Raw genomic sequence first — 27,051 nt, forward strand, 5'->3', positions numbered from 1 at the left:
TATGGAATAGTTTATGAATCCAAAACTAAAATTTATCTCATCACTTTATAGCCATTGCCAGGTCTCTAGAAATACATCAGCCTCACATAATCTTAATGATGTTTCTTTTTTTTTTTTTTTTTTGCGGTGCTGGGGATTGAACCCAGGGCCTTGTGCTTGCGAGACAAGCACTCTACCAACTGAGCTATATCCCCAGCCCTTAATGATGTTTATTCTGATACGCAAGGAAGAAAACAGCTATCGATGGTCAAAAAAAATTTTTTTTAAATCATTGCATTTGGTAGTCAAAGGAAAAGGTTTACAGCTGTTTTGGACAAAGACTATGTAAACCAAAACCAAACAAAAAGAAAAAACAACAACAACAACAAAAAACAACTACCCCTCCTCCCATATATATAGGCATATATTTTTTAAAAGAATCTCTATTTTGCCTCACACTTCATGGAAAACATCAAGTTCATGTTTACGTTAGCTCTAGTATGGCTGTACCTATACGGCTAGCATCTATTCTGATTGTTTGTGCCTGTTATTCCAACTGTCGAATATTTTGAATATGATCTCAGTTTCTAGTATTGCATATCTGTGAATCTCATATGGCCTAAGCCCCTTAGGTGGGCTAAGGACTACACTTATGAAAATATAAGGAGAATCTAGAACTGAGCATTCATTCCCATGACACTTGAACATGTTGATGCAGTCATCAAGTTAATGACTGATTTTGGCAGTTCTGACAGATCAAAGTTTGGTGACCTTAATCAAACAGGTAATTCTCAAAGAAGTACTCTTAAATACTGAAGGAAGTACTCTCTCAAGTGTTGTTCAAAACAAGAGAATGGAAGACCCGGAAGATCATTATTTGAATCTCTTGTCCATTGCTGAAATTCCCTCTGCAATATGCGAATCCAATAAGACTTTGAACGTTTCCAATGATAGAAAGTTATCTTTTTTGGGAACATCTCATTTCATTTTGAACAGTAATCTGAAATGCTATTATCCATATCTGTTCCTTCTCTTCCAGTTCCCTAATGAAGCAATCTTCAAAATCCAGCTCTCTTTCATGCACACCATCAATTTTCAAGCACACCCTTAATGTTCCAGGGTTACTTTAAGGTTGACTGTGGGCATGACATCTCTCCTTTTATTTAGTCACGTATTTCTAGCAACTTTGGAAATATGGGTCTTTACATTAAAAGTACCTACTTACTCAAAGTGCTTCAATTCCTTTAATCTCCTTCCTAATGAATCTGCTATTGTTAATGTGCATTTTAATTCTATATTTGAAATCCAATAGTTCATTACCATTGTTTTATAAAATGTGTTTTAATTTACCTAGTTTCTACTTTCACATTCCCTTTTGCATCTCAAATAATTTTCTGCTGTACTAGATCTTTCAGAACCTCCTTTGGAGAAGCACTTCTAGCAAGAATCTAGAAATATTTTAATGTTGCCATCTTTCTTGAAAAATATTTTTGGTGGATAGAGAATCTAGGTTGATGTTTAGTTTCTTTCAGAATCATTTAAGTATCATTTCACTGATCTCTGGCTTCCTCTGTTGCTACTGGGAAATCAACTGTTGGTCTCCTTTGAAGGCAATGTCATTTTTTCTGACTGCTTTTAAGATGTCATGTGTATCAAGAAAAAGAAATCTGGCTGGGGATTTGTTGGGCTTCTTTAAACATTGCCTATGCCATACTATTTTTCTTCTAGTTCTTCAGTTAGAAGATGAGTCTTGCTCTGTTCTGTCTCTTGAACTATCTTTTAGCTTCATGTCCCTCTGTGCTGCTTCTTCACATAACTTTAGTTCTACCTTCTAATTCACTAACTTTCTTTATTGTATTTAATCTGCTACAACATCCATCCATTGTGTTTTTATTTTAGTTATGCTTTTCTGGAAATTCTTTTTCAATTATGCTTGCTTTTTATATTTTCAAGACTTTTATTTCTTAAATACATAAAACGTTTTATGGTCTGCATCTGTTAATTTCTATATCTGAAGTATTTTCAGGACTGATTCTGTTCACCATTAATCCTGCTAGCTCATTTGATGAATCTTGTTTTCTGGTGAATTTGGGGTTTTATTTACACGTGAGTTGTTTATTTTTCTTAGAACTTTATCTATGAAAATCCAGGGAGTCTGGAATAAAGAAATGTTTCTCTAAGAAGGATTTATGTTAGCTTATCTCAGATACTTAAGAGCCACTAGAACACTGTAAACAAACTGTAGCATCACTTTAAATAAATTCTCAGCTTGATGTTGTATTGATACCAGTATAATGTGGGCTGCAAACTCAAGTGAAGGCTAGCTTATATTGTTAAAGTTTGAGAGAAGCAATTTTCCTTGTAGCTCCCTAGGAGGGGAAGAAATGAACATATTTCCTTTAAAAATTTATTTTATTTAATTTATTTATTTTGTATTTGTTGAACATTTCTTGATCATCCTAATACTGATAGTCCCTTTAGGATTTCAAGTTTATTGGTGGGAAGGGGAAGGTACTACATTTAGGTTTTCCATCTTTGATCAGAACCGAAGATATATCTCTTGACTTCTGAAGCTACGGCACTATGGAAGTTATTCATCAAATGTCCTCAGTGCTAATGTTATTTTTAGTGTTCTTACTTCTCTGGATTCCTGTCTTTGCCTAGGTTTTGGTCTGGGCAGTCCATATTTTCTTTCCAGCAAATTAAAATAGTATTTTAAATTGCTTTCATCTGGAGGAATAGTCTAGGTACCAAGTCTGCCCCATTGCCAGAAAGAGTGACTTCAAGCACAGGAAAATAGTAAACGTAAGTCAGGAAACTAGGCTGAAAAGATTAGAAGTGTTTATTCTATCTCCTTGAACATCATCTTTCATATTCAAAACATTGTAACAAATCCAGTTAAATTCTGTCTTCAAATCCCTGACTTACTCTTGAATACCTGATTCTACTGCTATCATAATAGTGCTGGCTCGAACTTATCTTTTTAAAAAAATTTTTAAAATTTGCTTTAATTAGTTATACCTGACAGTAGAATGCACTTTGATACATCATATATAGTGGAGTATAATTTCTCATTCTTCTGGTTATACATGATGTAGAATCCCACTGGTCGTATAGTTACATTACGTACACAGGGTAATAATGTCTAATTCATTCTATCCTTCCTATCCCGATACCCCCTCCCCTCCCTTCAATCTCCTCTGCCTAATCTAAAGTAACTCTATTCTTCCCCAATGCCCCCACCCCCACCCCAAATTGTGCATTAGCATCCATATAAGAGAAAACATTTGGCTTTTGGTTTTTTGGGATTGGCTTATTTCACTTAGCATGATATTCTCCAGCTCCATCTACTTACCAGCAAATGCCATCACTTCATTCTTTTTTAAGGCTGAGTAATGTTCCATCACATATATACACCACATTTTTTTTGTCCATTCATAGTTGAAGGGCACCTAGGTTGTTGGTTCCATAGTTTAGTTATTGTGAATTGAACTGCTATAAACATTGATGTGACTGTATCACTGTAATATGCTAATTTTAAGTCCTTGGGGTATAAATCAAGAAGTGGGATAGCTGTTCAAATGATGGTTCCATTCCAAAGTTTTCTGAAGAATCTCCATACCTCTTTCCATAATGGTTGCACCAATTTGCATCCCCCGCCAGCAATGTATAAGTGTACCTTCTTCCCTCACATCCTCGCCAACATTTATTGTTGTTTACATTCTTAATAATTGCCAGTCTGACTGGGGTGAGATGAAATCATAGTTTTGATTTGCATTTCTCTAATTTCTAAAGATGTTGAACATTTTTTCTTTGTTCGATTGTATTTCTTCTTCTGTGAAGTGTCTGCTCATTTCCTTAGCCTTTTTATTGATTGGGTTATTTATATTTTTGGCAAAGTTTTTTGAGTTTGCTTTTTTGAGTTCTTATAAATTCTGGAGATTAGTGCTCTATCTGAAGCGCATGTGGTAAAGATTTTCTCCCACTCTGTAGGCTCTCTCTTCACATTATTGATTGTTTCCTTTGCTGAGAAGAAGCTTTTTAGTTTGAATCCATCCCATTTATTGATTCTTGATTTTACTTCTTGTGCTTTGGGAGTCTTGTTAAGGAGGTCAGATCCTAAGGTGAAAATCTGGGTCTACTTTTTCTTCTATTAGGTGCAGGGTCTCTAGTGCTTAAGTCTTTGATCCACTTTGAGTTTCATGCAGGGTGAGAGACAGGGATTTAATTTAATTTTGTTACATGTGAATTTCCAATTTTCCCAGCACCATTTGTTGAATAGGTTCTTTTCTCCAGTGAATGTTTTTGGTGCCTTTATCTAGTATGAGATAACTGTATTTATGTGGGTTTATCTCTGTGTTTTCTATTTTGTATCACTGTCAACCTTATATCCTTTTAGCTAAGTTACAGGGGTTTAGAGGACTTAAAACTTAGTCTGCACAAAACTGAGTTTAAGCTTTCTAAAATATTGGCTTTGTTATTCATCATATTTGCCTTTTTCTATTGAATCATCATCATCCTTTATTTAATAATGAGTGGAGCCTCCAAATGTCAATTTTCCAGGATCTTTTCAAGTACAGATTCTCAGCCCCAAAGAGGTGTGTCTTCTCTTTGCTCCCGGCATAAGCCATGTGCATTTTTTTTTGCTAACATGCCTTTGATCCATGGTCTTATTAATAGCCAAATTATATCAATCCTTACAGGTCTTTCTCTTTTGCAAACTTTTCCCCACTAACTCCCAACATGATTTTTCTGCTTTGGATTTCCCTGAGTCCTTGTGTATGTAGCATATATTTTAATTAATTTCACTCAATTAACAATAACTATCTAGTATTTAAAGTTAAGCTATCAGGAGTTTAATCAGAATTTTAACAAGTCTGATTCCAGTTTGTGCTTTCTAATAAATAAATAAGCCTCTCAGTACACTCTGTAAAAATCAGATATAACAATGCTTTACATTTAACTGGTTTATCTTAGGTTGGTGAGAATAAACAGAATCTTAAATAGCATTACAATTTTTTTCCTTTTTTTTTGTTGTTGTTGTTGTAGTAATGTGGGAAATTTAGTCCAGAACTGCACATCTACACATGCTAGGACAGTGCTCTACCACTGGGCTATACCTCTAGTCCTTTTTTTTCCTTTTTTAATTTTGAGATAAGATCTTGCTATGTTGCTGAGGTTGGCCTCAAACTTGCGATCCTCTTGCCTCAGCCTCCTAAGTAACTGAGATTAAGGGCATGTGCCACCATGCTTGGCTATAGCATTATCATTTTTTAAACTTTATTCACTTAAGTAAATTTCTAGGAAATCTCCTCAAAAGGAATTCTGTAGCATCTTTCCAATAAAGATAATAAGCTCCTTCAAAAGTAAATACCCACTCTCTGAATCTTGAATCAAACTACTCAAAACCATTCTTTAGGGTAAATGCTACCCCTGAAAATGTAAGCCTAAAAAGGCTTGAATATCTAGGAGTTTACCCCTGTACCACTCGGGAAAAGATACTAAAAGTTCAGTTTCGGATACTGATTAAAAAAAACAATGAGAAAACAGGCTATATTACACAAAATTTACTTTACAACAAATAGGCATTATCACCAGTAGACTTGAACAGGTACTGTTATTTAGGATTTATAATGCAGGACCCTTCTCCTGCATTAAAATGCTCTTGCTTCTCTTTGTTTCTAAATAACATATTAAAAAAACAAACTGAGTCTATATTATCTTGAATAATTTGGGACATCAGCGTTCAGTATCAAAATAAAGAACCCTCTTGTCATGTAGACTTTTGGAGAATGGTTACTTAACTCTAGTTCAAGTAAGGGAAGATAGACTGAAAACCAAACTGTTCTTATTTCTATCATAGGACAGTGTCTCTCTTACCTTTCCTGTCCCGTCCTTCACCAACACATACTGGTAGACCTCCTAGGGCAATGCAGAAATCCAGACAAGAGAAGGAAGCACACTAAAATTATGGAGGACAGGCTACAGGAGATGGACAGTGTCAGACATCATGTGGGAGAAAAGAAGGAATTATCATAGTTAGCCACTTTGTTCAAGAGAAACCCAAACTGGTAACATCAAAGGTAGAGAGATAAGGCGGGGGGAAGGACCTTTTACTTCTTGGTAGTAAGGTTTCTTTAATAAGAACAGGGAAGAGCTATAGCTAATTTGGAAATTTCTTCAAAGGAACAGATATAACTCAGCAAACAATACAATGGGACAAAAGATAAATAAGGCTTTCCAGTTTAAAAATGTTAAGAGATATAATTATAGGCTTTGAGAAAAGAAAAAAAACAAACCAGAAGTATATAGAAGTAGTTACGAGTTATTCTATCTTCTCCAAGAGAACAGACTATTAAAAGTAATGAGAATCTCAATGTTTAGATATAAAAATGATGAATGAGGGGCATGGGAACTTAAGTCTCCTTAATTACATGACCTTATACTATGAAAAACAATAAAATTGTCTCATTTAACAATGGGGTTCTAGAAAATGAACATTTTCGCATTAGAGAAAATCTCCTGCACAAATTTGCTTGATAGAAAACACCTCCTCTACTTCTGCTTTAGTGTCTTCCCTGTCCAGATAGCACAGTGCTTGAAATTCCACCAGTGGGAGATGAGAGTTTCAAATTTAGTACAGCCTTTGTAACTTAGTGTTTTCCCCCAAATGCAAGATGTTAGAAAAGTCTGAAGTTACTCATACTAGCAGTGTGATTTTATTTCTTTGTTTATACTTATGATAGAGATTTTAAAAAATGCCTAGATAGGTCAAGAGATAAGAAAAGGGGCAAAAAGAGGATACAGAACTTAGGAAAAATGATTTCAGAATCTTAGGCAAAACCAGCTGCTTTGTTATAAAAATATTTAGGTTAAATTCATTGTATGTTAGATTAAGTCATTTCTTTAAAATTAATACTTAATTTCAACAAAATTAATTAAAGTCATACATTTCTAAACAAAGCAATGACATCTTTGTAAAAGTTAAATTTTCTGTAAAGTAGAAGGCAGTTGGTGTAAAAATGAACTCACTTTTAAAATTTAAGTGATTTTTGTCAATTCTGGTAACATCTGAATAGGCTACCCATATTTGCTAAATAAAATGCATACCTCATATTCTTTTCTGCAAACTTTGGAAATATCGTTCTTTGAAGATGCCTAAAAGCCAACACATTTCTCCATTAATTTATTATACATGCTATTTAACAAAGACAAAAAGGAGCACAAGTTAGTATATGTCAATGGCTGGTGTAGTATTTTTTATTTTATTGGAAAATCTTATACTCAAATAGTTTAAAAGTTTCTAAAATACAGCAAATTTCATGCAATGACTTTAAAACAAACATCACCCTAGGATCTATTCAAGATGCTAGAACTTCACTCTAACTTTTATGGTTTTAATCACACATAATAACATGGCTCTTTTGTTATTTCAGAAACTAGATGACTTTGAAGGAAATGTAAATCAGAGAACTTTTTTTTTTTAAGCTGAATTCCATTCTGGCAAATATTCTTGTGAAGCTCTGCCACAGCAAATTTTCTTGTGAAGCTCTGCCAGGGCACTTATATTTTGCTTTTACTTTAACCCTTCATACACAAAGATTTTATACTGAACTTACGGAGTCAATTTTTTCAATGGTAGAGAGGCCAACCAAAGAAAGAAGGGTACTATGTCAGGCAATTAACAAAAGTTCCTTTTATGTAATTTTCTTACAAGCTTAAGAAGATATTATCACCTCTATAGATGAGGAAACTGATATTCAGAGAAACAGCAAGTTATTAATCACATTTAAGTATGTACTTCTATGTAAAACAAGGCAAAACAAATCTGCTGAGAAGAGTTAATTTTCTACGTGACATTAGTCTCCATTTAAAGACATAATTTCAGAGCCATGGACTCTGGTCCCTTATTTCATTTCCTCCTATTCTTTCACCTAGGCCCATGCAATTTAGAATAAGCCAGCTGATAAGGATGGAAAAGGAAAGCAGAATAGGCTGACAACTGCTTTAAGTCTCATTAGATCCTTACAGTACAATCTTGGACAACTCAGCTGCATCCCAATGCTTAAAGGAGAGCAGTGTATAGCTAGGCCATGTGCTGCCCAAAGAGTGTTGCCTAGGTTATGGTACACAGTGGTCTGTGTAAAAGTGAAGGTGATACCATGTCTCATGTAGTTCTGTTCAGAGATCAGTCCCTACAAGAAGAAAATGAGAAGTCTTTCCAGTTGTGGTCTATTCCCACCATTTGGAGTGACGAAGACAGGGGTGGTGGAAGTGGGGGTGGTGGTGGTGGTGATTTTCCCATTCATGGAGGCACCACGAAAATATGCAGTGAGGAAGGACTCAAGGACCTAGCCTGAAATGGACCGAGATATATCAAATCAAAGAGAAGTCATAACTCATTATAGGAATCACATTCCACTTAGGTTAAGAGAAGTGATATGAGAACATGCTCAGGGCAAACCATGATAAAAGAAAAAAGATGAAAATGAAATAGGCAACTGTGTCAACTTCTTTTGTCCAAGCATACGTAAATGTTACATGACCATTTGGAGACATTCAGCATTGACTCAGCATTGACTCAGGATGATCACAGGCAAAGCATGAAAGGCCCTGATTCCAATAAAATTCTTTCTTTGCATGGCAGAGAGAAGGAAAGATGAGAAGGCTGAGGATCGTAGATGTAGCAGCCATAACTGAAAAAGGAACAGATCTAAAAGGAAATGTCCCATGTAAGAAATGCTAAACTTGCAGTTTCTGTGGGTTACCTCTCCAATGCTATAAAGTAGGCAAGGCTTAAACATATGCACAGCTAACTGTATAACATGCACAGTAACCCAAACTATACTTCATGATGCAGAAAAACCTGATTGCCAAGTGTTACCTGCTTGCATGCCTGTCGACATTCCAAGGCAATAGCCAGTTCACAGCAACCTAAGCCAACCCAGCCATCAGACTTCTTAAAAACACCTTAAAAACAAAATGTTCACATGTTTTTCATAAGTAATAACAAAGACAAACAGTACAACAAAATGTTTTATGGAAACCACTACAAATCAAAGAGGGTGACCACAGGAAAAGTAGCCCAGATAGCAGGGCCTCAAAATTATTAAGCCTTTCCCTTCATCCTTACTCCCAGTGCTCATGAGTCTCCTTAGGGTCTCACACAGCATAATTACCAGGTCCTCTGCTTCTTCACTTTTCTATGTTCAACCTAAACTTTACTTAAGTCATTCTCACTCTATCAGAGGATATATAGGGAGAAGAAAGCAATGGAGAAGCCTCTTCTTATTTTTATAGACTAAGGCAAAGATTCTAATTTAACTGAAGCAAACGAATAGGAGTACAAGTACTATTGTGTTCAAAATATTATATATGTGGAATAGTAAAAATGCATGATCCTATTTAAAGATTGATTCTTAGAAAACATGCAAGAGTAATTTCTGTCAAGTAGTCTTGACTTTGATGGGCACAATTAATCATGAGTCAAAATGACTATGTACTATTTTGGTTCAATTTATGCACAGCAGGTATTTCTCCAATTAAAGTACTTTGAAATCAAAAGATGATAAAATAAAAATCCTTTTAATAAGTTCTTAGACCCCTTTCGTGATCATAAATGTCAAAGACTGACTTCTCCTATAAAATTAGGAACATAAGAAGTAAATATAGAACCTGGCACAATGGTGTATATGCCTATAATCCCAGCAACTCGGGAGGCTGAGAAAGAGGACTGCAAATTCAAGGCCAGTTTGGCAACTTAGCAAGACCCTGTCTCAAAATAAAAAATTAAAAAGTTCTCACAATGTAGATCAGTGGTAGAGTGCAGGTTCAATTCCTGGTATCATAAAAACAAAAACAAAAACAAAAACAAACAACAACAACAACAAAAAACAAGAAAGGAACAGAAAAGAAAAAACAAGTGAACAATGAAAGGAGAAAAGACTTATGTTTGTAGGAATGCTGCAAATTCTTTCTTTATTTGCTTTAAAAAATGCTCTATGCTCTTTCCATGTAATACACAGATCTACAGATCAAAATCCGGATTACATTAGATTATTATTCACATTTGGAAAAAATGTGGTGAATTCAAGGCAATAGGTAACACAAAACTAGGACTTAATAAAACAAACAGTAGTATTCTACTGAAAAACATTAAGAAAACAAACAAAAGCAAACAAATAGTTTACAGATAGACAAAGCTCTCAAAATATAATTATAAACTGCCTCAAAGTTGATCATTATAAATCACATGTATTATAAAAACTAAAACTATTGCATATGATACATTTCTTTATCTCCATGTGCTTTAAGGATATAAGGGGCACAGACTTCCATCTAGACCCAGTGCCCTGTATAATTTCCTCTAAATCTTAGCTGTTTGCTATTCAGAATTTCTTGCATATTAGAAAGAATTATGAATAGAATCCTTGTAGGTCATAAACTCTATGGGCTGTTAATAATAGAGTACATTGCTGTTTCTATGTATACAGTGACCTTAGAAAATATTATTCAACAAGCTTTTAAATTTATTCAGCCCTTACTATAGACAAGGTACTCTATTAGGTGCTATGAGGGCTATGAAAGTATGAAATAGATAAAATATATGACTTATTCCATTATGGGAGATTACAGTTTGGTAGGAATGCATATGTATGTGTATAAATTCCAGGATATTAGGTAAAGAGATAACTAGAACAGGGAAGGAGGTGGGCAATTCCAGGAAGACACACAGATCAATTTGTTTGAAATACAAACTTTAAAGAATGTGGCAGCCTTTAGAACTCAGAAATATATAAGCTACACTACCCCCTCTGCCCCCACCCCCAAGAGATTGGTTTTAACAAGGGCTAGAAAATTAGCCTTAATTTTAGAAGACCTTGAATGCCAGGATAGGGAGTTTGGGCTTTACTCCAAGGGAAGTGGATCTTGCTTGAGGGATTCTGAAGAGGATAGGAAAGATGTATACAATGTATAGAAACATCAATCATAAGGTTATTAAAATATTCTATCCCAAGAGCAAAATAATAAAGACTTGAACTAGAAATAGAGAAGACAGTTGCAAGATTTTGCAAGGGGAGAATCAATGGAACTAGAAAGAAAAAGGGTTTTTCTAGTCTAGTGTCATTCAGAAAAAGAGTTAGTTATGACTCTAATTTTAGATTAGCACTTTAGATGCCACCTGGATGAAGAATCTAGGAAGAGATGTTTACAAGTCACAAATTAGATTTGACACTTCCCTTTCCATGGCTGATTAGTTAACAGTTCTGGGAAGGAATGTCACCACAGTGAGTGTAGAGAGAGAAGGGGAAAGCACTGAACACAGGAACCACAGTTCTTATGGTAGGTAAGAGGAGAAAGATATCAGAAAATACGGTTCTAAGGCCAAGATGGAGTCATAAGGAGTTAGTAGTCAATGATACCAAGTATTTAGGAAAATCAGAGCATAAACACTGAGAAGAAGCAAAAGATATACAAATCAAGAAGTCCTGGTGATCTTTCAAAGAATAGTTTCAGAAGAATGGTGAAGTGGAGACAAGAATATAAAAGGTTTGAATGGATGAGAATAAATTATACATTTGAAAATTTGGGTGTGGAAGGGAAGACAAGGATAAAACCTCCAGAGTACAAATTCTATTTTTGAACTATGACAGATTTTATATTCACAAAATAAATTTTTAAAATTAAAAATGCTAAATGTTATACTTTCTACTGCTTACCTGGCAAAGATGAATTCATACAACTCCAAATTTCAACCTGAAATTGTAATCACCAAGAGTTTTTATAAAAAAGACAATTTTTATTGCTGTTTCCAAGCACAGAGACAAAAGTGTCTGCTGAGTAACTTAAGGAAAATGTCAATCAAACTGACCATCATTTTTCCCCCTTCCAAATAATATAGGTACCATATATAAAAAAGGTTCTTCCATGCAAGCTCAGGCTTTGTTGGTCTAATTCATAAGCATCCCAAATACTGAGAAGAGCCCAAGCAATGGAAATATTTTAGGCTACCTGATTTAGACAGGCAAGCAACAGATCTACAGTATGTCAGAAAACAGAAATATAGGAATAATATTCCATGTATGTTCCCTTATTCCCAATTCAATTTTTAAAAATCAAAATAAATAAGATTTAGTTATTATAGCTTTCATAAAATTAATCAAAATAAAATAATAAATGAAATCCCAAACCCAAATAAAATATTACAATAAAATTTAAAGGCTGGAATACATTTATATTTAAACTTGTTTTTATACCTACATCCTAAAGTACAAAATAAAAAATGAAAGACCATATTCTATCTAACAGTTTGTGTAAAGATTTTTAAAAAACACTTTCTAAATCTAATATTTTAACTAAATCTAATATTTTACCACAATCACATTGAATATTATGCTAAAACTAAAAGTAATTCATTAGTTTCATATAGACAAAAACCTTCATAGTTTAAGTAGAACTTACCATTGTTTCAGGGCAATAATCTGGGGCTCGTTGTAATAAATGTTTTAGTCGGGATTCACTTTTTGAGGAGAAAATCTGTTTGACAAAAAAAAAAAAAAAAAAAGGAAAAAAAGGAAAAAGGTTTTGTAGCATTTTTTTCCCCATAAAAAATAAGGAGTAAAATTTATTATCCTCTAGACTTATCAGAGCCAGAATATTTTCCTACTTCTTTTCATAGATGGAAAACCTTTGGAAGCATCCAAATTAAGCTGAGGTAACATTTCTTAAAAGGTTGGTTAATTTGGCAAATAACCAAGAAAGTCCAAAATAGTAAGTCCAGAGCCTTTTCTATTGACCCAAAGTGGAGAAAACCTGTTGGGGGTGGGGTTGAAAAAAATTAAGAGAGAAGAAAAGGGAAAAGGAAGTAAAAAAGAAAAATTTATTCTAAACTGTTCTATAAATGCTTTTAGTCAACAGATGACAATTAAAAGCTAAACTGTGTCATATTCTTGACACTGATGAAGATGAAATTTGTGAATAGCATATGGTTCATAAATTCTCCATAAAATAAAGATAAAGCCATCTTTCACTAAATATCCTGAAGAGCTGACAAGGTTCACTCACCAGGCCAAATGACTCACAGTCTTACAGGAATTAAATTAATAAAGTTACAATCTGATATCTCAGTAAATTAGAAATCATTACACATATCAGACAGACCTTCATGTTTACCTGTAAACAGTCAAGACTATCCATGAGTGTGAAGGGCAATGAAAAAGCATTTAGTTCCAGTTATTCCTCCAATACCAAGTATAGTTAAGAAGTAAAAAGAAATAAGATAGCACCATTTTGTAATATCTAGTGAATTAATGCATTTTAATTAAAAACAATGACTGTTAACATCATGAAAAGCAACAACTAGATACAAAATACCATTCATGGGAAGAACTGTCAAACAAACAAAACAAAAATAAAAACTTACTTCAATCTGATCAAGCCTCTAGATACTTCTCATAAGATAGCTGTAGTCATGTGTGGCTATTTAATTAAACTTAAATCAATTAAAATGAAATAACATTAAAACCAGTTCCTTAGTCTCTTTAATCATACTTCAAGTATTCACTTGGCACATGTGGCTAGAGGCTAACATATGGTTATGGAAAATTTTTATCACTGTAGAAAGTACTACTGGATAGCTCTGCTCTAAATCTAACAACTAATTACTAAGACATATAGAGGAAAGAGGAATACATTAAATGATACCATGGATGTGAACAGTAAAGTTCAAACTGTAGGAAACTCTATAGGATAAATTCAAATTTATTCAAGTAAGTTACTAGAAGAAATCTATAGATCAAAAGATATTTAAGAGAGGGGAGGCAAAAGAAGTAATAGAAGGTAGTAGTGAGAGTAGATACAATTAAAGTATGTTATTAGCATGTATGGAAATGTCACAGTTGAATCCATTAATTTGTACAATTAATATAAGTTAATACTTAAAAATTTTTAAAAGAAAAATATTTAGTATAAGTCATTCTAAAAGTATTGTTGGGTTGGGGATGGGGATGTAGCTCAGTTGGTAGAGTGCTTACCTAGTATGCACAGGCCCTGGGTTCAATCCCCAGTACTGCAAACACACAGACACACACACACACACACACACACACACACACAAAGTATTGTTGGTAAAAAGACCTTAAAAGACATAAAATCAATTGCAATGTATACATTTCACTTGGATCTTGATAAAAAGTTTCATTAAATAATTAAGAAATCTGAATAACTAGATATTATTAGAATATTACATTTTCAAAGAAGTGATAATGGTATTTTGGTTATTTATTTTTGTGGTGCTAGGGATCTAACCCAGGGCCTCATGAATACTAGGCACACTCTGTCACTAAGCAAACCCCCTAGCTTGGTTATTTTTTTTAAAAATGAATTTTTATAATTTATAAACTGAAAATTCATGGATCAAATGATAGAACAATTGGGATGTGCTTCAATATAAATTTGCCTCAATATAATGGAGGAAGAGGAATGGAAAGAGTATGGTGGGGGGGATTAAATGAAAGGTAATTGGTTCTGACTTAATAATGCTGAAGATGAATTCAAAGCTCTTTATATTTTCTATCTTTGTATATATTTGCAATTTTCCATTATAAAAAGATAAGGAAGAGTGAAAGAAAAAAACGGGTAAAAAAAGGGACAACGACATACAAAAAAGAATGAAAGAGAGAAAGCAAGCATGTAACATGGAATGGGAAGAAGCACAGAGAAGGAAAACTATGCCTTGTCCCTCAACAACATTTCTTCTCAAAAACAAACAAAAAAGCAAAAAAACCTCCAAGCACTTGAAACAGGTTAGGACAATACAAAGAACATGGAACTGAGAATGTAAAAAATATACTTTGAATAAATGGGCATCCTACTTTGTATTATAGGAGATGGTTATATCCTGATGGCTGCAAGTATGGACTATGTAACTAGACACACTTGGTTCTGAGTCCTGTTCTTCAAATCACTGGCTTGGTTTGTTATTTAACTTTGCTATATCTCTATTTCCTTACCTATAAAATGCAGCTATTACCTCTTCAAGTACTTGGTGTAAGAATTAAATGAAATAATTCATGTTAAAGAAGTATAGTACAGGGTTTGGCACATAGGGAAATTTTTTTTTTTTAAATAATAACTCCCAATTAGAATTCCCTGTATCTTAAGTGCTGTCTTTTCCTTATGGAAAGGCATTTTAGTGTGATTTATGTATAATATTAAATAAAGAATATTTAACACTTCTCACACACACAAAAAATTAACTCCCAGGTTAAAGTTATCTGAATAGTTAACAAACAAAATTTCGAAGTCAGATAATCCATCAGGTCCCTTCTCTCTCTAAAATTATGATTCTATAAAGTAGAATGAATTAAACTAAGAAATATATACTAATTATTAGGAATACATTTAGTTTAAAGAAGCCAGCATGAATACACTTTCAGATAATAAATAGACTTAAATATAAACAGTTACTTTTCTTACTGAACTGGTAATCACATCTTAAAAGAAAGATGAATACATACCTAGAATAGATACTTTGTATAAATCACACACAAAAAAATTATAACCAAACTCATACTCCATTCAAGGCAGAAATAATCAGATCACAGGGCTTATAATCTTAAATTCTAAGAGACTTCTTTTTACCTCAACTTATCATAATTGATTTCCCCTTATCTTCAAACAAGCAAAGCCCTCTCATCTAAACAAATCTTCACTTTCTGCATTGACTTATTGACATATTCAACTTTTTTCTTTTCAGTTCTTTTTTTGTGGGGGGCAGTTATGAGTATTGAACCCAGTGGTGCTCTACCACTGAGCTACATCCCCAGTCCTTAATTTTTTGAGACTGGGTTTCACTAAATTTCCAAGGCAGGCCTTGAACTTATGATCCTCCTGCTTCAGTCTCCCAAGTCACTGGAATTATAGGTTGTGTGCCACTGTGCCTGGCTGACTTCTCCAACTTTTTTCTTTCATTTCATTCATTTCTTCACCAATCAACCTGCAAACACTCACTGATCAGCTTCCATGAATAAGGACCTAAGTACAATAGTTAAGTAAGACATAATCCTTATATTTGGAGAATTTTTATAATATAGTTGTATATAAAAACTGAATACAATTTTGTAAATTTGAAAAAAGTACATAATACATTTAAACTTTTTAATTAAATTAAAATAAAATCCCTGTAGTATGACTTGTAACCCCATCATCCCAATCAATCTAGAAATATTTGTTGAAAATGTTCAGTACTGGGCACTGTTCTAAGCATTGGGGGATTCAGCAAAAACAAAGCAAACCAAAGTCCCTACTCTAGACACTGCTAACAGTTTTCTCTTGTTAAAACAAACTAAGGGCCTTTTCTCAGATTTCAAATTCCTTAACTTTAGTCTCTGACAATATTGACAGATTTACATAGTAAATCATCACACTTATTATTTTGACAGTTATAAACCACCAGTCCTTTTATCTAAATTCTAATTCCAAAGGTTTTAACTCCAAATTTTCAACTATCTTCAACTATGTACTGACAATTCAGCAATTTACCAGGAAGGCGAACCTACCCCGCACCCCAACCAAAACCTTTTCCCAACTTCCACAGCCATCAAAGGTATATAAGACTATTCACTCCAGCACAAAATCTAAATTATCAGGACTCCATTCTCCCTTTATTCCAGACTGGTTGCAGAAATGATAATTCCTCACTCCTGGTATTTTCTTCCATTTGTAGTGAGCTCTACTAGTTTTAATCGTCCAGGCCTGTTTTATACTCCTCATTCCTACCATGATCTGACAGACTGACTTAGCTGACTGCTGAATTTGGTAGGAGAAAATGAACATACCCTACCAGACCTTACCTGTCTTCCTCTGGGAGTAAGTCTAATTCTGTCACTTAGTGTGTGCCTAGAGATAAAGCCACATTCGACATCTGTGTAACTAGTTATAAAGTTTTATTTTGGGACTTATCTGTCTTATTTCTCAATTGGTTAAGAACTTGGTTAGAGAATAATGTTCTTTATTAGGGTGACTGTAGTATTCAATAGATTTGCTAAGTCATGGAATTTCTAACATTCCAGATTTTAAGAAACTAGACCTTGCCTGCTACAGGTATTTCATTACAAGATACCTCTTCACATTTTTTAATCCTATGGAACCTCAGTAGGAAAAGCAAGAAGAAACAAAGTGAAAAGTCAGAAAAGCAATGCCTCCAAAAGTAGCCAAGAATTACTTTTAAAGCTTCCTTCTAGTGACACTACCAACAGGTCATTTTTGTTTTAAAAAGCTATCCTGGGGGGCTTGGGATAGAGCTCAGTTGGTAGAGTGCTTGCCTTGAATGCACAAGGCCCTGGGTTTAAGCACTAGCACCACCACAAAAAAACAAGCTATCCTGGGGCTGGGAATGTAGCTCAGAGGTAGAGTGCTTGCCTAGTATGTACAAGGCCCTGGATTTGATCCAAATAAAATAAAAAGCTATTGTTCTGGCAGCAAATTTGATTTGGCACATCACTGCATTCTCTATTAACTACTCAGATGAGCTGAGACACTCTCATGTACTATAATCAAAAGTATCTTGCAAAATCTAAGTCCATAGCCAGGTACAGTGGCTCACACCTGTAATTCCTTACACTCGGGAGGTTGAGGCAGGAGGATCAAATTCCAGGCTAGCCCCAGCAACTTGGCAAGACCTTCAGTGACTCAGAGACGTTGTATCAAGATAAAAAAATAAAATGGATTAGGGATGGAGCTCAGTGGTGATCCCTGGGTTCAATCCTCAAAACAAACAACAAAACAAAACAAAGTCCATAGTATTGTTTGAGAGAACTAGAGTCCCAGTTAGGTAGCTTGCCTAGTTTTAGAAAGTGATAAAATCCAGATTATTACTAGAAAACTTCAAAGATGACTGAGACCATAATATATCAGGTGCTAAGGCTAGATGATGAAAGAAAAGTTGGACTTTATGAATAGATATTGTTTCAGTGGAACTTGGATAAAAAGTTTTAACCAGAAAAATTCAAACCTAGAAAAAATTTTAGGAGTAATATGATAAATAACCACAGAGTATTCACCAAGATTCACCCATTATTAACATTTTACATTTGCTATAACTCTCTATATACACATATGGTTATTACTACTATTTGATGAACTATTTTAGAATTTATTATAGACATTATGATCATTCATTTCTAAATCCTAGCATGTATCTCTTTAGAATAAGGACACTGTCATACCTAACCACAATATAATGACCAAATTCAGGATCAAAATGCTGATATGATACTAGCTAATATTTAGTCCATATTCAAATTTCACCAATTTATCTAATAATGTCCTTTATGATAATTTTTTTTTGTTCCAGTATCCAATCCGGTATCATGCATTGCATTTAGCTGTCATATCTCTTTAGTTTCCTTTAATCTGGAACAGTTTTTCAGCCTGCCTTTGTTTTGATAATAACTGATATTTTTAATATAAGTGATAATTTTGAGGAGTATAGACTGTTGTTTTGAAGAATACCCCTCAATCTGCATTTACCTGATTGTTTTTTCATGATTCAGGATAAGCATTTTTGGCAGGAATGCTTTATAAGATGCTGTGCTTCTTCTCACTGCATTGTATCAGCAGACACATGTCAATTTGTCCCAGTATTGGTGATGTGAACTCTGATCATATGGTTAAGGTGCTGTACAGCAGATTTCTCCAGTTATTAAATGTAATAAGTAGTTACATAACTGACAGCCTCTACAATTTTGATCAAGCTTACCTGTTCACACACATCACGGCACATTTGATTATCCTTTGAATGATTACAACATAATGCACCTAGGGAGAAAAACAAAAACAAAAACAAAACCCAACATATAAAGTTGTCTCACTATTAAATAAGCAAGATGACTAAGCTATAAAAAGATTATACAAACTGTTTATCCCACAGATTATTATTATTAATTTTAACTCAATGCTAATGAGCATCTATTACAAGTCAAGGATGGTATGAAGTTTAAGGATATGGTCCTTGCCCTCAAGAAGCTTGCAGTCTAATAGGGGAGACTGTAATGTGATAATAGTAACTATTATTTATTGTATGCTTTTTGTGTGCCAGACTTTTATATTAAGCTTGTTTTATGTGTTGTCTTATTCAATTCTTACAATTACCCTATGGATTAGATTCTATTATTATACCCAAAATACAAGGTCAAATGGTTTTTAAAAAAGTGAATTTTGTTTAGGAGATGAATTTGTGTTTCCTATAGAACATTCAAATGGAAATTCCAGTAAAGTCAGAAATTGAAGTCTGGAGTGCAAGAAAAGCCAAACCTCAAGATTCAAATTTGGAAGTCATCATCATAAAGGAGGTATATGGAAATGATACTGCCTAGGGAGTTTATACTGAGAAGTATATGTAGCACCAAATTCTAAAAAATTGGCAACATCTGAGACATGGGAAGAGACAAAGAAAGAGATGGAGATGGAATAGTCTAGTTGGGATAGGTCAACTACAGAGAGTGGTATTACAGGGGAGGGTAGAGTGTTATGTGCCCAAGAATCAAGTTGAATTGAAAACTGAAAAAGAAAATGGATTTACTAGTCAGAAGGCCACCTGATCATTTCTGTACAGTCAGTAGAAATGAAAGCTATTAAGAAGTAAATCAGAGGTGAGGAAGCATAAATAGTAAATGTAGATTCACAAGAAGTCTGGCAGTAACAGGAAGAGAAGAGAATGGTAGTTACAGGAAGATGCAGGGCCACAGGAAGATTTCCTGTCCCTTTTAAGAGTAGGAAAGACTTGAGCTTCTTTACAGACTGAAAGAAACAGTTGAGAATCAATGCTTTTCTGAGAGAACAATGTCTCAAGAGGAGTCCAGAGTGAGTGAAATTGTTTTTTTTTTTTTTTTTTTTTTAATAAGAAGGCATTATGCTTAGCAAGAAGGAGTGCATATCTTTTCCTCTAAGGAAGCATTTATTAAGTACCAGGAATCAATTCATTCACTCAACAATCATGAGCCTTTGTCCCCATGGAGATTACGTTCCCTGGAAGGAAAAATAAACTACACACACACAGACACACACACAGAGAAAGAAGGGAAGATATGAATATGAATGTGTGATAATAAAGCAGTACAAAGGTATTTTGTAGGGCAGGTTAGGAAAGCTTCATTGAAAAAAATGACATTTGAGCAGAAACCTTAAAGAAAGTGAGAGAACAAGTCTATTGAATTTTCAAACAAGTGCAAAGTTTCTTGTGTGTTCATAGAGCAGCAAGGAGTGTAGCTGGAAAAGAATGAAAGGGAAAGTAGATGATAATGTATAATATCAGAGAAGTAACAGGGCTAGATCATACAGGTCTCTATAGGCCATTACAAGGACTTGTGCCTTTACTCTAAGAAGGGAAAACCATTGGAGGATTTTCAGCATGCCATAATCTGAATTTAAAAGGATCACGCTAACTTCTGTGTTAAAAATATACTGCAGAAGCCAGGTGAGGTGGTGCATGCCTATAATCCCAGTGACTCTGGAGGCTGAGGCAGGAGGACTACAAGTTCAAAGTCAGCCTCAGCAACTTAGCAAGGCCCTAAGCAACTCAGTGACACTCTTACTCTAAATAAAATACAAAAAGGGCTAAGGGTTTGGTTCAGTGATTAAGTGCCCCTGGGTCCAATCCCTGGTACCAAATACACACACACACACACACACACTGCAGAGGAACAAGTTGCTTCTCAGTAAGCTGCTGCAATTGTACTGATAGAACATCATAGTGTCTTGACTAGAGGGCAGCAGTGGAGGTGGTATTAAGTAATCAGAATCTGGATATATATTATGAATACAAAGCTGATAGAATATGCTATTGGATTAGATGTGTGATATGGGAGAAAAAGAATCAAAGATGATTATAAAATTTTTGGTGTGAGGAAGTGGAAAGATGGAAATACCTGGAAATACCATTAACTGAAATGGAAAAAGTCTGAAAAAGGGAATTTCGGAGGGTAAGAAAGAATCAGAAATCCAGTTTTTAAATAATTTTGATATAATTTTGAGACATCCCTTAGGTGTGAATGCAGAAGAGTAGCTAATGTATGGGGGGAAAAACTAAGAGAAAGAACAGTGACCAAGAAGACAACTAAATAAAATGTTTCAAGAAGGAGGCATTAACTGTGCTAGATGATGTCAAGAAAGGAGGATTTCAAAATGATCACAGTATATAGCAATGTGAAGGATACTGATGAATTCAAATAAGTGTCATCAATTTGACATGGTGAGGGCAAAAGCCTGAGTTCAAGAAAGAATTAAGAATGTAGAGATAACTCTTTTGAGTATCAGCAATTTTTGAGTAATGTATAGTGAAGAATTTGGCCATTGTCCATAACCTAGGAGACTCTAAATCCTTGGAATTTCCTGAGTAATATGAGTGTCTTTGTTATGAAAATGAGATGACTCATTGTCTTACCCAGATATGTTCAGGATGGGGTCTGGCCACACCAGAAAGACTAGAAGATTGGGACTTTTGAATCATCTCTCAACCTGACATCTCAATCTTTGATGGAGTGGGGTTAGAGACTGAATTCCATCAAGTGATCAATCAATCAATCATGCTTATGTAATGAAATTTTGATAAAAACTCCTGACAGAAGCTCACTGGGCTGGTGAATACACTGATGTGTTGTGAAGATGATGCATCCTGATTCCATGAGAACAGGACAGAAGCTCTGCATTTCCTCCCAGACCTTGTCCTCTGAGTCTCTTTATTTGGTTGGTGCTCCAGACTTGAATTCTTTATAATAAAACTGATTTTATTTTGTTTTTTTATACTTTGGTACTGGGAATTGAAACCAGAGCCTCCTACATACTAAGTGTGCACTCTACCATTGAGCTATGCCCCCAGCTCCAAAGAGCAATTTTAAGTATATTGCCTTCTGTAAGCTCTGTGGGTGGTTCAAGTGAATTATTGAAGCTAAAAGGGTCATGGAGACCACAGATTTATACCCGGTCAAAAGTGTGAGTGGCCTGAGGACTCTGGAAGTGAGGTTGGTGTCTGGAGTAAGTGAAGTCTTCTTAGGGGCCATGCCCTTTAAAGCTTGTGGAGGTTATGTTAACTATTGAGTGGTTGGTGGTAGAACTGAACTGCAGTACACCCAGTCGGAGATCAAACAGATTAAAGAGAAATGAAATGAGATGGTTCCTGGAAAGGGATGTGGATTCAAGAAGAGACAGTGTATTCGGAGACAAGGACACAATAATGAACAAAAAATATGCTCTCTTACTTCATCAATTTACAGCCTGTGGTGATATATAACAAGGATTTAGCAAGGCTGTCTTTGTTAAAAGTATTGTCTGTTTACTTAGGCCTGCAGATGCAGATGCCCAATGAGTTACTAAAAGCAGGATAAAGCTTGGCATTTCTGCCTTAATTTTGTATCCATCTCCTTTATTACCTTAAACTTTATGACCTGCTCAGTTCTGCACGTAGGCATGTTAATCATTTAAGGGGTGTTCATCTGAAAACTTGTAAGGCAAGGTTTATTAGCCCTAAATTTACTTAACTATCTTGTCCCCCTTCAAGACTAAAGCAAGATTTGCAGGGACATTTACAGCATTTTGTTTCAGACCCTAGGAGTAGTGCCTAGAAAGTCTCCCGTCATTTCTCTACTTCTTCCATGAATAGTAGAGCCTTGTAGGCACATCATCCTACCATTAACCCCTAAACAGGAGCAATCATCCCTTCCAGGATCACAGGTCTGACAGATAAACATCCTGCATCCTGTGAAGCAAATGGAGATGGCCCTCTCAATGATAAGAACTTCTCTGGAGCCACCTTGAAGAACTAGAACTAAGATGATGACCAACCAGGCCACAGTCTGACTAGGACTGTTTAATTATGCATTACCTCTTATACCCTGCCTCAATTCTTCCTTATTCAAACTTAAAATCTATGTCAACACCCCAAAGACAAGGCTAAGATGCTAGATCTCACTCTGCCTTCCCAATGTGACTATATTGAGAAAAGCTCCCTTCCTGCTAAACACCATTATCTTTTCTGTTTAGTTTTTCGGACAAGTGGCCAAACCTCATTTTTTGGAACCCCAAGAGTAAGGTCTCTGGCCTAGGACTCCAGTAACAGTAGGACCACTCTAGACAAGAGGAAAGGACTTAAGGATATTGATATATGAAGAATGAAGCTGACAGTTATCTACTTTCTCAGTGAAATAGAGATTGGGTCAGAAAATAGAGTTGCACTAGATATGGTGGTGTATACCTATAATAATCTTGGAAAGCTAAGATGGGAGGATCCTGATTTCAAGGTCAGCCTGGGTAATATAACAAGACAGTCTCAAAACAAAAAATCCAAAACAAAGAATAAAAATAAGGTTGAAATAAATAGGGTTGGGGGGCTTGAGCTGAAAATGTCAAGGTCTGAAACAACTAATTTGGAGAACTGAGAAAGAAAACAACTAAAGATGTGTTTCTGTATAAAAGAACATTGTTTCATGCCATGTTAATACATATGCCTCAAGAGAAAATGCTTCATGTTGCAAATAAACTGGGAAATGAAGGATTAAAAAAGTTGAACAGCCAGGCTTGGTGGTAGTGCATGCCTATAATTACAGCAGCTCAGGATGCTGAGGCAGTAGGATTACAAGTTCAAAGCCAACCTCAGCAACTTAGTGAGGCTGTGAGCAACTTAGCAAGACCCTATCTCAAAATAAAAAATAAAAATAAAAAATAAAAAAGGGCTGGAGATGTGGCTCAGTGGTTTAACACCCTTGGGTTCAAATTCCAGCGCCACCCACCCCCCCCCCCCCCCCCCCCGCCAAAAAAAAACCCAAATTGAACTGATTCAGTATAGGACAATGTAAAGCCTTTTATTTGTTAATGTAACAATTAATATACATTAATTTGCTAAATAGGGATCTATTACACAAATTTCTCAAAGCACAGAACACTTTCCATGCCACTTACTAACATCTCAGAATGCCATTTGAGAAACATCAAATTAGAGAAAAGGAAGAAAGGTTGCCAAGCAACATTATAGGCCCAGAAGAATTCATAAATTAGCTATATAAATAATCTGAAGGAGCATGTAACTGTTTTAGAGTGTAAAATATTGGGAAAAAATACAATTGATCAGCAGTTGTGTAGGACTGGCAAGTCAAAGGAGACATGGAAGTGAAAACATTATTTTTAGGCAACTGGATCTGATACTACAGCTTTAAAAATGCATACTCGGGGCTAGGTATGTATCTTAGTGGTAAAGCACTTGCCTAATATGCATAAGGCCCTGGATTCAATCTCCAGTATCCCGCCCCCCCCATATGTATAACACACACAAACACATCTTTAATATATTATGCAAACCTGTATATGTGTGTACACATACTAATACATGTAACATAATCCTCTATTCAAGTAAAAATCTAAACCATTTCAGTATACAAATGAGATAAAAACAACTTTTTTGATTGAAAGCAGGATTGGTATTGGGAAGAAGAGAATGAATAAACAAAAGATAAAAGAAGTCCTCTTTAAATCTTACAAATGAGGCTTCTAAGTTCAAAACTGGAAACTTTTTCTTCATCAAAACAATGACAGGGTCTATGATACCACTGGCATATTACTATAGTTTGGTTTCATAAAAGAGTATTGTGGAGCTATTAACTCTATGGGAAAAGGTTTCTTGAAGTTTTAAACATCTGACTTATAATATTCTGAAAAACACACAAAAAATTTTATTATGTTTCAGAAGAAAAATGGGCTTTGATTGAAAGTGTCAAAAGTGTCTTGTACTGTTCTCACTTTCTAGGAAGCTCTAAATCTAGGAAGGGCCCAAGAACTCATGAGACTTCCTCCCAGCAGCCCTGCCTTCTCTGCAATGCCAGACCAAGCAACCCCCATCTCCTAAGACGGCTGGTGTGTCCCAGACTCATTAGAATGGGAGGGCAGGCAAGGATAAAAGGCTCCCCTGCATGATATTGACGTGCTCTTTTGAAGTATTCTAAAAATTGGCACTTTCTACTATCCTCTAACACAAAGGTCATATGAGGGCAGAAAATCCAGCTGATCTTGAGCAAAGATAACTCAGAATAACATATGGTCCCAATAAACACAGGCTTAGCAAAAAGTAAACAATCAGGCAGACAGGAGTCTGATTTGGGCCTTGGGATTTTTGAAAAAGTTTCTTGGAGCAAAGGTTTATTTAAAACAGAAACACAAAATGTGTTATAATTAAAACTCCAATAACAACCAACAGTTTTATTTAAAATACAAAAGCCTTTTTTTCCTTATTTAATGGTGAAGGTCAAATTTATAGTGGAATGACCTACAAAGTTAAATTTTTTAAATAATTCCTCCCCTTCATTAAAAACCCCAATTTGGAAAATAAAGAGGGGGGAAAAAAGATCTATACTCCCACTGTACTGCCACAACCTCTGTTGACATTCTGGCATATTTCCTTCTAGTCTTCCAAAAGCCTTCTCTTGTATTTCTGACAGAATGGGATGAAAGAGGGCAGCCTGAAATCTTCTGGTAATAATCTCTTTCCTCTTCTCAACCAAACATTCCTCTGTAATAGTACATTTCCTCCTTTTAGAAGACTGCCACCCTCCATGAACAGGCTAGGGAGCTCCATCACATTTTCCAAACTGTACTCTTAACTTTAGCCATTACTGTATTAGTATACGTTTTTCTTCCTTTTAAACAATAAAAGATTATTAGAATCTTTTACATTGCATATTTTTCAAGAAACAAATGTCCATGAAAAGACATCAATTCATATGCCTTCATTAAGGATGGGAAGATTCAAATGTAATTAATGTGGCAATTAAAGGTCTTTATCTTTTTTAGAGCAATTAAAATGGATTAACTGGGTCATTCAACTAGTACAAAAGAGGGAAAAAAATCTTTCCAAGACCTAATGCTTTTATAAGGCAATGAATTCTACAGATGCTTTAATTTTATAATTTGATTCTAATTTTTTCTTCAAGAAAAAAATTTTAAGCTGTTTATTCTCATAGAATAAAGTTGACTAAAGGTAAAATGGTTTGAAATATAACTCTGTATCAACATGATGAAAATAAAAAGCACAGGTATTATCCTTATTAAAGACATACAGATATCCTCCATCCTTATTCCAAGTGTCTGTGATTATAAAATTAATAAAAACCAAAAATTGATTACTAAAAGCCATGTTTGTTGGCTTTAAGAAGGAATTAGAGCCAAGCACGGTGGTGCATGCCTGTAATTCCAGTGGCTCGGGAGGTTGAGGCAGGAGGATTTCAGGTTCAAAGCCAGACTCAGCAAAAGTGAGGCACTAAGCAACTCAGTGAGACCCTGTCTATAAATAAAATACAAAATAGGGCTGGGGATGTGACTCAGTGGTTGAGTGCCCATGAGTTCAATTCCTGGTACTCCCCACCTCTAAAAAAGAGAAGGAATTAGAGCCATCTAGATATATGCAAGCAGAATATCCAATAATTTGAAACATCAAGGTTTGGCTGCTGATTTAGGCAACATGTGTACCAAAGTTAGGCAAATAAGCAGGAAACACATGCTCTAGCCACATACAGAAAAATACAACTTCTAAACCCAACTGGCATTTAAAAAAACAAAATACACCCCAATCTAAAAATAAGGAATATCCGTAGAATTATAGGATTTTTTAAGTTAAAAGGGATTTTGCCACAAGGAAGTCTCCCAAAAGCTATAATTCAATCTGGTTAATGCAAAGTCATTTTTGTTTTCTTTTCTAAGGAAAATAATGATTTCCTCTAATTAATGTTTTCCTAAAGAATTACTAAAACAGAATACATATTTTTAAGAAAATATAAATATCCTTCCCACACTATTAAGGGGAAAAAAATCTGAGCTAATACTGGAAGGTCATTTTAAATAAAAAAGATACATTAATTTAAAAATTCTTATTTTTATTACTTACGTATATATATTATATATATATATATATATTTTTTTTTTTTGGATGTACTAGGCATTGTACTCAGGGTTTCATGCTTGCTAGGCAAGCATTTTACCACTTAGCTACATTCCCAGTTCTTCAGTTCTTTTAAAATTTTATTTTGAGACAAG

At 34.8% G+C, this 27,051-nt stretch overlaps 1 protein-coding gene across 1 annotated transcript in view; it reads right to left on the reverse strand.

Annotated features, from left to right (window-relative positions):
- Reck (reversion inducing cysteine rich protein with kazal motifs) overlaps window positions 1–27,051 on the reverse strand; it is a 98,036-nt gene that overhangs the window by 49,769 nt on the left and 21,216 nt on the right. The window contains exons 3-7 of the mRNA XM_047523994.1: window positions 18,740–18,798; window positions 12,442–12,516; window positions 11,700–11,736; window positions 8,864–8,949; window positions 7,090–7,137 (exon numbers count right to left, since the gene is read on the reverse strand). Of these exons, the coding sequence (XP_047379950.1) occupies window positions 7,090–7,137; window positions 8,864–8,949; window positions 11,700–11,736; window positions 12,442–12,516; window positions 18,740–18,798 (305 nt within the window). The remainder of the gene's footprint in view (window positions 1–7,089; window positions 7,138–8,863; window positions 8,950–11,699; window positions 11,737–12,441; window positions 12,517–18,739; window positions 18,799–27,051) is intronic.

Source organism: Sciurus carolinensis, chromosome 14, assembly GCF_902686445.1.
Source record: "Sciurus carolinensis chromosome 14, mSciCar1.2, whole genome shotgun sequence".
NCBI classification, from domain to species: Eukaryota; Metazoa; Chordata; class Mammalia; order Rodentia; family Sciuridae; genus Sciurus; species Sciurus carolinensis.